Source organism: Taeniopygia guttata, chromosome 3, assembly GCF_048771995.1.
Source record: "Taeniopygia guttata chromosome 3, bTaeGut7.mat, whole genome shotgun sequence".
NCBI classification, from domain to species: Eukaryota; Metazoa; Chordata; class Aves; order Passeriformes; family Estrildidae; genus Taeniopygia; species Taeniopygia guttata.
The window spans coordinates 7,323,012-7,336,411 of NC_133027.1; the positions used below are offsets into that span (position 1 = coordinate 7,323,012).

At 43.6% G+C, this 13,400-nt stretch overlaps 1 protein-coding gene across 1 annotated transcript; it reads left to right on the plus strand.

The window, feature by feature from the left end:
* Positions 1-8,800: 8,800 nt before the first annotated feature.
* On the plus strand, positions 8,801-13,373 carry MRPL19 (mitochondrial ribosomal protein L19). Its single transcript, NM_001245670.2, is given in 6 exon segments — positions 8,801-8,872; positions 9,087-9,198; positions 10,577-10,695; positions 11,216-11,350; positions 12,109-12,290; positions 13,037-13,373. Coding segments are annotated over 6 exon segments (822 nt in total). The 5' UTR covers positions 8,801-8,814; the 3' UTR covers positions 13,253-13,373.
* The last annotated feature ends 27 nt before the right edge of the window (positions 13,374-13,400 follow it).

Here is a 13,400-nt window from a genome sequence, read left to right on the forward strand (position 1 = left end):
AATTCCATGTTACATGTTAGAGGCGACTGTGAAATCTGGTGATTTTTCTGGGATTGGCATATCCCATTTGGTTTAGTTGGTACCTTGTGCACAGGATGTTAATCACTGTATTAGAACTGCAGGAATTTGGACTCATCTTGATCTTGGTACTACACTGCAAGTCACATAAAGTTTTACAGACACAAGTTCACTGACACGTTCAGGACCTGCACTGTCTTCTGATATCTGTAAAGTGAAAGTGTTCTCCACTTGACCTGACTCATAAATCCTCTTCTTCTAATAGCTTTCTCCATTAATTGGATGATGGTATGTTTTGGCTTTACTATTTTCCACCACTATCTTTCCATTAGTATATTCAATAGCTCTCTGGGAGTGCTTCTTAGATGAGAGGTCAAATTTGTCACCTGAAGATATGTATCTCTGACCTCATTGGTCTTGGCTTTGAAGAGACATCCCAGCTGGTTCAACGTGAGCAGCAGTACATTTTTCCTATTATCTCACTTATGATAATCAAGGGAATATTGTCTCAATCCTGATGCTATGTAGGCATGAGTCACTTCAGGTTACAGATCCCTGTTAATCTGGATCTCCACTAGGTTCTTCCTTTTTGTTTTTCCTGTTTTCTAGCAACCCTCACAAATAATTTACATTGTCCTTTATTTCCAGAGGAAGCAGAATTGTTTCTCAGATTAACTTGTCTAGAAGTTCTCAGACTGTCCAGTGGGCGTAACATGCTATGATGTTATTTGATTAAAACAAAGGAATAATTTAAACACTCATCCTTAAAATTATATAATGGGTATTTATCACAAACCTCTGTACTCTGCTCTGAGGGCATGCAAAGGCAGTAGCATGCAGGACAACATGAGAATCCTTCAGCATTCCCCAGGTTCTTCTCTCCCTCATGGGCACACATCCTCTACACACAGACCATCCTGATGGAAACTACTGCTATAACTTACACTGGAAAAGCCATTTTTGTTGCCAGAGACCTTTCCCACAAAAAGGATTGTTTCCAAGCATTCTCATGATGTCTTTTCATAAAATCCACCTCTATACTAATAGTCTGAACCACATAAGAGACTGAACAAAGGCACTGCCACTCACATTTTAGACCAGTCCTTGGTTCACTTTTGATCCAGGCCACCTGGCATGTAGAACATTTCTGAGCGTGGCTTGGGAGTTGGCAAGAACTTTGGCCATTCCCAACAGGCAGGAAGGAATCATGTTTTGGAGTTTGATAGCATGACCACAAACAGATTATATGTTCTAAGAGAACCAACAATGTTTCAAGAGTTTGTCATATCCTTGATGAAGACACAGTGGCATGGGCTGAGAACTGAAAAAATAACCCCAGAGCAGACTGTCTGCCAGTGTTACAGCATCTTCTGCTACTCTGGCAAGCCTGATTAGAGCTGCCCAGGAATGGCAGGGCATCCTGCAATCCCAGGTTGCTATGAGTTTGTGCTCCCACCTATTTACAGTGATCAGCAGGACAGACCATTCCTTCAGGAGCATTCAGCATAGACTGTGCTTAATTTTGATCTGGAGAAGTCAAAGAAAAAACCTCATTGGCTTCCCTGGTTCCAGCATAAGTCAGGTCAGCTTTCACCTCAGATTTATCATTGCCTTGGAACAGAGGGTATTTCCCTTGCTTTTGGACAGACAGCAAATTACAGAAAAAACCTCTGGCTCACAGATCACAAACTGGTAAAAAATCAAAGGGAATCAGAGGAAATGCTTTTCTGCTGAATGGGGAAAATTAATCCCAAGTGTAATTTCACTGGCATCAGCGCAAATTCAACAATGGACTATATCTACCATTTGCAAGAAGAACAGGTTTCGTGTTCTCATTTAACATGTACTTAAACATACATTTTCCTTTCCTCTTCTAAATCTTTTCCATTTGAGAGGGCTGTTTCAAGAGTAACCATATGCTTTCACATGCATTTTAGTACTTAGGCCAAAAATATCACCAGGTATTTTTTTCACAGTGGTCCCAAGAGACTATCCAGTGACAAAGCCCAGGTGTGCTAGGCAGTGCAAATAGCACTGGACTATGTCATCCAAAACAACCCAAGGAATTTACAAGGGCATTGAAGTCCAAGACAGACCAGTCTCCACACTCTGTAGCCACAACACTATCATTAGGGAACTCCAGTTAACTTGCTTCTAGAGCAAGAGATGCTTCCCACTGCAGAAAGCTCATACTGAAATTTGGCTGCAGTCATTGTCTCTGGGCACCTGGCTCACACATCACTGATACCTAACGCAGTAATGCTGCTCACCAGACCAGCTAGAAAGGATACAGAGGAAGGAAGGAAACTTTACAGGTTTTTACAGCTTTTTTACAAGAGATTTGCAAATGTCAGAGCTCACCAGGCTGGGCATTGCCTGGACTGACAGCCATGACGGACAGCAGAGTGGTGTGTATGGGCATAGCTTAGTGGTTGTGTGCATCCAGTGACTGCATAAAATAAGTATAATAAATGGCTTTTCTAACACAAGTAACTTGCCTCAGAAACACCTCAGTAGAGGCAAAAAGAGGCTAGAGACCACTTAGATTCCAAAACGTTTTCAGTTTTTGCAGGACTATCCCCTTGTGAAGATCAATCAAGCCAGAATCATCCTCCCAGCCTTACCCTGCCCACCACTTGTGCTGTGCTCTGCCCTGTCCTGCACTTATCCCCTGGGAGCTGTTTCATGTACAGCCCTTCCCTGGTTGTTCTCAATCTCTTCTATTTATTACTACACTGCAGGTAATTTCTTACTTCATTTGCTAACCCCATCTTGGACATGCATAACTAATCAGAATCCCTTTTCCTTTCCCACAGTGAAAGGTAAAACAATTTTTTTTAGTTCACTGAAGCTATCCTGACACAGCACACAAGCTCATCTCCACCTAATGCTCTTTCTGTAAAATGAACCTTCTGACAGTAGAGGAAAAGCAGCTTTGTCCATTAAAGAGTCTGATTTGAGGCAGCTTAATTTTCACCCAAAGAAGATTGCCCCAAATGGTGCTGTGAATAACCAGGAGAGCTGAGAGTTTCTTCAGCTGGTTTAGGAAGCCAGTGTCCAGAGCTGCTGCTGCTTCTGTGGTGGATGAGGCAGAGACTCAAAGCTTGAAAAGCCCAGTTCTCAGGTGAAAGCCCTGCTATGAGTCCAGAGGGAAGCAAAGTAAGACATAAGACAAAGCAGAAGTTTCTCTCTCCCACCTATTTCCACACAATACTATGGAACACAGCTGAGCCAGTGCAGTGGAAAATAACGTTATGATTTCTAAAGGGCTTTTGCAAAACAAAGGATATAAGAGACATTTTCTCTTCAGGTTAGTCACTAATCATTCAATAATGAAGAGCAGAAGTTGATTGGTTTTATTAAAAATAATGAGAAGCCAAGACTTTGAGCAATTTGATAATAAATTTTTTACTACCTCCTGCATACAGAGGTTGAGATAGTAGATATCATTTACTATGACAAACCACCAGCATTAATGCATTAATCAAGAAAAACAAATGGTCTCCCTTGAAATCTCCTGCCCACCTAGAGAGAGTAATGGGGTTATAAATGGAGAAAGAACAAATATTGACTCTATGAAGTGTAAAGGTACCTGGGAGTTCACCCATCAGTCTTTCAATTACACTTGCCTTTCAAGATAAATGGGATTTCTTCTATAATTCATTTCAGTTGTTTCAGTTGGGGTTTTTAGCATCTCAGGAAACAGGAGGGGGACATCAGGGGTCTCTTTAGGTTCTCAAGGTGTTCCACACTGTTTCTGAAGGAGAAGACCTCAAATTTCTGGAATGAGATAGATGCTCCCAACCAAAGACAGTCTTCCAGTTTGAGATAAGTACTGAAGGAGCTGCCTGGACTAGGCAATGAGTTATTTGTTTAATGGTGTTTCTGGGGCAGCTTTCTGTAAAATGGCTCTGGAAATCAGCCTCCCTCATTCAGACTATAGAAGCTCAGAGGTAAGGACACCCCTTGGTGGACCCATAGAGGACTCAAAGACACCCAAGAATTTACTAAGGGAAAGACCTCTGGCATCATTTCCTAAACTTAACCTTACTTTGTCACACTCTTCCTAACTCTCCAAATTCATAACATCTCACTCTTTTAACCTCTAAGCAATTATATACATGTCTTCTACACAATTTATTGAATTATTGGAATAATTTCAACATTGGCTTCCATATTAGACACAATTCCTCTTTAAAATTTCTTACTAAATCATAAAATTAGTAGAATCAAGTGTTTTATACATGCTGAGATCAGCCAGTGTTGTTGTCCCTTCCATAACCTGTAAGGGTGCCACACATCCCAGAGGAAATCAAATTCTGAGTGGGGGCATATTCAAGAGGAGCGGGGATATCATCAAGAGCAAAAGACAAGAAAAACAACAAAGCCACACAGCTCAAATTCTCAACGATCTGAAAACATCACCGATTCCAAGAGGAATTAAAAGACTCTTCTGACTCTGAACACAGAGTCAGTATCTACTGAGGCACTGGCAAAGCTACCAACAAACCAGACCACATTTCATATATCCCCTGCACCCTGACAGAAATCACTGGCACACAGGTTTTTTTTTCTTCTCCCATACAGGCTATACAATAACAATTTACCCTCCAGGGCTGGAATTCAACAAAGGCAAAAGGAAATGGAAGAGCATAGGTGTGCATGAACACAGCAGTGATGTGCCACAGAAGCCATGCCCGCTGCCAGAGGCCCTCTGGAAGCCTCAGGCTCAGAGGAGCAGATGTGAGCACTTTGCCAGCACTGCACAGAGGGGAGAGCATGCACTGGCCTGGCAGGGTTAACTGCGTGTGGCTCCAGCAGGATGCACGCTAAAAAACAACCGAGGCCCGGGGGCTGTTTTGACAGAACGAGAGGAAGGTTTTCCAGTCCATCGCTTTCCTGAGCTCAGTGCTGGGATGTTGTGTCTGAAGAACAGCTCTCCCTCTCCTTTTTCCTTTCTCTACAGTAAGGAAAAAATGCAATTGTGGATGCTTGATGGCCACCTTAGTGAGCAGCTGCTCTATCCAGAAGGGTCTGGCACCTGAGGTCATTTTAAGCAACATCCTGGAATTTCTCTGATTATTTTCAGCTAGGTCAACTCACCTTAAGTTAACCAATAACTTACGTCTCATTAAAGGGAAACTTCCAGAAAGACTAGAACTTATACCAGGTTGTTTAAAGGTTCTAATAAAATCCACTATACTCAAACCTTTCCAGAGCAGTTTATAGGGTTGCTTTGGTACCTGGGATAAACAGGACACGGAGGAATCCAGGCATAGCCTTGTATCTATACTGACACAGGCTTGCAAGAGAGCCTGAAAGATTGAGACATCTCTGGACAGTGTGAAAGGAGCTATGCCTGCTCCACCAGCCACTGCTGGAGCTACAGCAGCTATGAATAGCTTGACAGGTTGAAAAGGGCATAATTTAGCTAGAAGATGAGGTGGAGAGGCCCTCCATGAGCCAGTCCCGTTTCTCTTGTAATCTAGGGACATCCAGCTGCCTCTTCTCAACACCTAAGGGACAACAAACCAGATCTCCAGAGCAGCTTAGCCCCTCACAGATATCTCTTTTTGTTTAGAGGCACAGTAATAATAACAGCAGGTGTTACCACTTTTGGCTGTGTTTCCTATAAAAAGATGTCCATGTTCCCTTGGGCAACATGAAAATTCACTCCCTTCTTCACACCCTCTGACAGGCCACAGACAGCTGTGTTGGGGCTGCTGCAACTCGGCTTCAGGTGTTCAGAAGGAACCTCTGGGATCTCAGCCTGCAGCGCAGACTGTTTTGGGAGGTGATACTGACAGCCCTGATCCTGGTGGTGCTGGGACTGAAGCACTGCATTCCTGGGGACATGAGCAGGTAAATCCAGGTAAGCAGATCAGCTCAGGCTGGTACAATCTGTTGGGCATCTCCACACCAGAAATGTGCACCTCTCCTTTACCTTCCAAATGCTGCATATGGTCTGAGAAGGCCTGTTCTTCAGCCTTTGTTACAGCAAAGCTGAGTTAAAGCAAAGAAATCAAAAATTAATGGCTCAGAGTGACAAAGAATGCGAGAAGCAAAACACAAAGTCTCCTTCTTCCTTAAACATTGGCCTTTTTTCCTCTAATGAGTAGGACCATCATTCAGGGAAATCTTCAGCAAGGAAGTGCAAAGAGGGATCAGTTGTACTGCTGACCTGGGAGAGAATCTATTCATTTTATTGATACATCTGCAAGGACACGTCAAGGGAGGAAGACATTGAAATGCTGATGTTAAAAGAGATTTTGTTTTGAAATAAGCTGGAGGTGGCAGTTTGTCCAGCTGGATAACTGAGGGTATTTGGGGTGACTGTGAGCACTGCTGAACTGCCATGTAAACCAATACTTCAAGAAGGGTGTTGAAATAAGGGAGGAGACTTCAAAGACAATAACATGAAGGATGGTGTTTCAATGGTGAAAGATCTTGGCCACATCCTAGCTCCACAGATGAGAGAGGATCAGACTAAGCACCATTTACTACCTGTCCTGCTTTTCTTCCCAAAGAAACTCAGATTTGAGTAGTAAGGAACCATAAGTGAGCTTCCCCAGGATTGGACAGGAGGGACTAGAAATATGTTGAACTCAGTCAGAATGAATTCAAAGAAGTACTAAAGTCTGTTTAATCACAGAATAAGCTGAGTTGGAAGGGACTCTTAAGGATCATCGAGTCTACCCTGTGCCTGCAAGCATTGTCTGAACATTTCTTGAATTTTGTCAAGCTTGGTGCTTTGACCACTTCCTTGGGAATCCTGTTTCAGTGCCCTCTGGGTGAAAAACCTTTTCCTAACATTAAACCTAAACCTTCCCTGGCACAGCTTCAGGCCATTCCCTCAGCTCTTGTCATTGATCACCACAGAGATCATTCTCTGCCTCCCCTCTCTCCTCACCAGAAGTTGTGACTGCAGTGAGGTTTCCCCTCAATCTCCTCTTCTCCAGGCTGCACAAGCCAAGTGCCCTCAGCCACTCCTCATGTGGCTTCCCCCAAGGCCCTTCACCATCTTTGTGGCTGTCCTTTGTTATATTACCTGAGGAGAGTGATGCCTTTCATTTATGAACCTCACCCTTTCCCAGTGATTGTAAAGTGATGCATATTTTCATAGATTTTGTTATATAGGCAAGAAGAGCAGGGAGGCAGCACTTCTACTCTGTCTGATGTGACAGAATGAAGAAACTCAAGGGGAGTGTCTTGCCCCTGTATTTCAAACTCAAGAAAGCTATTGCTGAAAAAAGAGACCAAACAACACATGGTCCAGTGTCTTGATGCCAGGGTGCCTCAGCAACTCACACAGGAATTGGGAATTACACAGGGGCAAGTTTCTGGGCCCTTGAGAGCACCTCAAGGGAAGTGAGGTTCTCTTGGGAAGCCCTGAGCTCAGGGCAGTTCCAGCCCACCAAAGTGGTTTTGTGAGCCTCCAGTCCACAGTGGTCAGCCAGGGAGTTAAAAGTGGCTCCCTGACACTGAAACATCCGATTCTCTTCTTTAAAGACAGTTGTGAGCTACAAATCTGCAGTTTCCCAAGTCATAGCGCACACATCTCCTTATAGCTATTTTATCTCCTCGATCACCATTAAGTTATTGGAATTACCCCTATGTGATAATTCCTCACCCCCTAAAAAATATTATTCTACCTTTTTAATAGTGCTCACATAAGGGATAAGAACATAAAAGATTAAACTTGAGGAGTGGTGTGCTCAGTACCGGTGGAGATTTTTTTTTGTATTTGAAGGGTCAGAGTGCCCTCTTCTGTCCCATCCATGTTCTGCTGATTAACTCGCTGTTAACAGAGGTAACTGGTTACAGAAACCTGTGACTTGGCTTCTGCACTCCTCACCGTCTCCTGAAGCACAGCTAAGGACCCAAGCACCAGGTCACAAAGTGGGAAATGACTCGTGTTAATGTGGGGGCTTGGGCAGTCATCTGCAACCAATAAAAGGGGTTGGGGGAACATCACAGGCAACATGATGGATCTAATTACTTCATGAGGTCAGGGATATTTTGAAGTGAATCTCTGCAAAGATTGAACAGCGGGGTGTTATTTATAGACCTGCATTTAGAATTCACATTCCTCCTGCTTCTGTAGGCACTAATTGAATCCAGACTGATGGCCAAGGAAACCTGACACAAACCTATTAAAGATACCTCGACAGTATTTTTGCATATAATAATTTCTAAACTAATCTTAGTGAAAAGCATTGGGACTGCGGGATATTTGAATTACGAACAGAGATAACAATGGCCTCGAAAAAAAAATTTAGTCGAGTGGTTTTATCATGAAGACACACAGGAGTGTGTTTCTAGAAAACACACCACCGCTTTCATGTGGCAAAGCCAAAATTCCTAGATGTGGTGGATGCCTGTGATGTCCAAGGAGCTGCTGCGAGGATGAGGCGCTGTGCTGCGATCATCCCAGGGATGCGCAGGGAGCTCCAGCTCCGCAGCCCGGGACAGCACCTGCCCCTGAGGGATGGAGGGGAAAGGGCCGTGTTGTTTCCCTTCATCCCTAAATTACAGAACGGGCTGGGTTGGGAGGTTCTTTAATGTCACCTCCCACTGAACCAGCCCCATCCAACACCTTCCAGGGATGGGAAGCCCACAGTTTATCACGGTAGTCCGTTCCAGCGCCTCACCACCCTCCCAGCGAGGAATTCCTTCCCAGTATCCAACCCAAACCTTTCCAGTACAGCACCACCCGTGAGGCGGCGCCGCCTCCGCGCTCCGTCCCGCCGCGCTTTGTCCCCCCGCGCTCGCCGTAGCGGCCGCGCCGCAGCCGCCATGGCGGCCGCCTGCGGGAGGCTGGTGCCGAGGGGCGCCGGCATCGCCCTGCCCGGCCGTGAGCACCGCCCGGGCCCTCACCCTGGGCACCCCCGGGCACCCCCGGGCACCCCCGAACCTCCCCCCTTCCCCGCACCCTCCCCTTGGCCCACAGAGCGGGGGGGAGGAGGCTCCTGGCCTGGCGGGCGGGTGGCGGTGCCATGTCCTGCTTTGGTGGGGAGAGGTTAAACATGAAATCACCGGTGTTTTAAACGTTGTTTTGTATTTTACAGGGTTCTTTTCTTTGTCGGGGTATCGAGTGAGCAGCGATGGAAAGCCACAGAAATTCCAGCCGCCTCCGAAGCCCGTGATTATCGACAGGAAGACGCGGAAGGAGGAGAGCAGGTGAGGGTGTCCCCCTGAGCTGCTCCCTGTGAGCACCTACCTAGAGAGTCAAGGCATCACTACACTAAAAACAACCCAGCACAGTTTGTCAAATTCTAGCAAAGACCGTTTGTGTTGAAATTTGTTCAAAACACCTTTTAAATACTGTTTTGGGAGTTTCTGAAAGCAATGAAACATTAAAAAAAAAATGTAGAGCAGTTAATACTATTGCAAAATTGGGGTTAATGTGGGAGATTATGTCTGTTAAAGGCATCTCTCTAATGTGACAGGGACACAGGTCCTGTGTCTGCCTTTGCCTCGGACCTCAAGGCTGGTTGTGCATCACTGGCTGTGACATGGACCTGGTGTCTCTGGTAGCCTTCATGAGATGTCTCATTCTGGGCGTTTTTGATGTCACCTCAACCCATTTCATGGAATCACAGAATGGTTTGGGTTGGAAGGGACCTAAAGATCATCTCGTTCCAGCCCCCCCTGCCATGGGCAGGGACACCTCACTAGAGCACTGTGGGGCTGCCTGTGGGCAGCAGCACCAGCCAGAGCTTCTGCTGCCCCCACAGCCCCCATAAGGTTTGTAGGGCAGATTTACATTTGTCCTCCTCTCTGTTGGGCACTTCTCTCCTGGCCCGATCCAGGACTTTTAAGATGCATCTGTACGACTGAATTGAGTCCACCTTCATCCATCTGCTCTGAGGGCAGGTGATCTTGCCATCCAAACCGAAGTGAACAAATCCAGATATCTGTTGGAAATGGTTCTCAGCTCAAGCCAATCCATGTCAGGAAGTGTGCACTCAGCTCAGCAGTCAGTAACTGAGGTCCAGACCATGAGGAAGTTCTTTGGCATGGTTTAATTTTTTTTGTAGTAAAAAAATAATTTTACCAGTCTGTCTAAGCTTCTGTAACTTAAAAGGACATTTATGTGGTGTCCTGTAGAATCAGTTTGTAAAATTTGTGTCATAGATTCTTCCATATCTGTTATTAAAGTCAACAAATAGTAAGTGTTCTGTCATGGGGATTACAATTAAACCATGAAATAACCTGTTTCTAATCTGCAACAGCACAAATTGAACTGTCCTCTTTCATTCAGCTCCTCTAAGACCAACATACATTACTGTTTGGGAAAATATCTGTTTAAAAGACCAACAACAACAACAACAAAAAAGCCACTTAAAAACCCAAAACCAACATCGAAATCCCACAAAAATTCCTTTTAGATAACAAAAAATAATAATTTAATAAAATTGGTGACTTCATAGACTGCAGTTTGTACCTCTGAAAAGGCAACAGCTGGTAATTCTTAGGGCAAATACTTGGAATTGTCTTGTAATTTTTATGCAAATGCTTTTGTTTCACACTTCTTAAAGTTTGGCTTTTCTTACAGGTTCCTAAGCCCTGAATTTATACCTCCCAGAGGGAGAAAAGATCCTCTTAAATACTATATAGAAAGGAAGGATATGATACAGAGAAGAAAAGTGTTCAACATCCCAGAATTCTATGTCGGTCAGTGTCAGCACTAAAACTTTCCTAATTCTGGCAGTATGTGTGGGGTGTTAGAAAGTGTGGTCATGTGTAGAATAGCATAAAATATAAAGTCTCAGGTGTGTTTGATCAACTGGATGTGTTTCTGTATGTAATACTTCATATTTTAATCTCATGTTTACATCCTGATTAATTTAAAGAGTAATCCTGATGTGTTCCATATGTGAAATCCTGGCTCTAGAGCATATGGTTTACCAGTAGAGCGAAAGAAAAAAAATACATTAGATTAATTATATTCGATTTGGATAGGGAAGAGCAAAAACATAAAGGTGAAGAAAGTTTGCAGTTAACCTGCAATATCACTTCAATCTATATTCATTCAGATCACCTTAGCAGGTTTTTTTCTGGTTTTGGCAGTTTTGATGGGAAGCAAAAGTATTTTCAAAATGCACCTACATAGATGCACTTTGCCTGATTCTTCCCACATTTTGGCACATATTAACTGGGACAGGCTATTAATTTTAATCCATTTTTTTGGCAGGCAGTGTGCTCGCTGTGACGACTGCGAATCCCTACGCCAGTGACAAATCCAACCGCTTTGTTGGGATCTGCATTCAGAGGGGAGGGAAAGGGCTCGGCGCTACCTTTGTCCTTCGGAATGTCATAGAAGACCAAGGTGGGTTTCAGCTGTGGTAATTATGCTGCAAAGGTTCAGCAAAAAATGTGCTATGTTGTAGAAATTTAGTCTGTGGGGAGGAAAACAGCAGATTGAAGTGAAAGTATGAGTCTGCCTGTTAGAGTACTGTGCAAGTTTAAAACTGTGTACACAGAAATGCTCATGTGTTCTGTACTTGAAAGGCATGGGACTACACAGTAACTTTTAGACATTCTGTGATGGTTGTGCTTATGTTTGAGCCTGGGTTGTCTGTTGCCATGTAAACACCAGCCCAGTTTGAGCACTGTGTTTTCATGAACCTAGGGATGGACATGTGAACTGTTTTAATAAGCAACAGATTCAAAGAGTTTTATCACAGGTTCATATTCTGGATTATGACAAAATCAGGGGCAGTGCAAATAGTGGAGTTCTGAGGGCAAATATAAAAGGGGTGGGTGCCTATTCATACACACTACACCTACACAGAGATGCATAATTAACAACAATTGTAACCAAAAGGAAATAAAGTTGAAAACCCAAGCTCATCTTCCTTAAATGTGAGCCATTCAAGTCTCTTAAGCCATTCCGTCTCAAAGATTTGATTTACAAAGAAAACGTGCTCAGTGCAATAGTACAGCCACAAGTGCACACAGCACTGTAGTGCTCTGAGGACTAAAACCAGTTTGCAATGATACAGGAACATGTAACTGAAGCAGTAGTGCTTGGGTGTTAGTATTTCTCCTGAATTTGGTTCATTAACCAGGCTTTCTGTCTCTAAGGGGTTGAAATCTGTTACGATCTGTACAGTCCTCGAATCCAGGCGATCGAGGTGCTGAAGCTGGAGAAGAGGCTGGATGAGAACCTGATGTACCTGCGGGATGCCCTCCCCGAGTACAGCACTTTCGATGTCAACATGAAACCTGTGCCTCGTATGGGCCACGAGGAAATTCCTGTGAACAAGGTAGGAGCCACGTGTTTCAGAGGGAAAGCACAGGGTTATTTACAACTTCCATTTATGACTGTTATCCTGACAGGCTGGAGCAGCTCTTTGCTACATCAGTTACCAGGGTGACAAAAGTAGATAAAATCAGGAAAATTGTGCCATTTCTGTAGTGAAAGAATGGTGAGAATGTAAACACCTGCCATCCTCTGGAGTTAATTGTGAAGACATGCAAAGAGAAGCAGCCTCCACATTCCTCTGTAGAGCTGTGCAGAAGGGAAAGCTTTTCCCACAGTAATGTTATTAATGTAGTTACTGATTCAGAAGTGGTTGGTGTCAGGAAACAAGGTAAGAAAGATGGAAGAGTCACCTATGGATCTGCATCTCAGGGAAGATCCAGAAAGCATCAGACCCTGCCAAAGTGTTGTGTAGAAACTCAATATAATTCCTCCCTTTTCCTCTAGTGCTTTTTATTTTTTTCTTAGTAAGGAGCAAAACTACAAAAGATTAGTTAGATTTAATTTATGTTTCAATTAAGGACTCCGTGATAAATCAAGACAGTGTTAATTAAAAGGTTTTACAAGATACAATGATAACCCATAGAGCAGCAGTTACTAAACACACTGAGAGATTGGTCAGTTTTCTCTTACTTTCCTCCTGTTAGAGCAGCAGTTGTCACCTTTTGCTAAGATCACCATCAAAAATCTCATTCCGTAATACCTTTTATTGTTTTGGGTTTTTTATAATTTTTAAATCTTTCACTCTAGGTGCAGGTACGAATGAAACCTAAACCATGGTCAAAACGGTGGGAAAGACCCAAATACAATATAAAAGGAATCAAGTTTGAGCTACCAGAACATAAAATGCAAGCAGCACAGAAGTGGAGCCAGCCATGGCTGGAGTTTGACATGCTGAGAGAATATGATACTTCAAAAATAGAGGAAAAGATTCGGAAAGAACTGAGTGAAGAACTTGGAAAATAATAATGGTTTTTTGCAGTCTAGAATTCCTGAGAAAATATTTTTCATTTACTGTATGGATGATCAATTGTCAAGTTTTGTATATACATGGGCAAAGCAACAATAAAGTTAACCTTTGCAGATTTCAGCACGAACAGATTTCTTTGTCTCA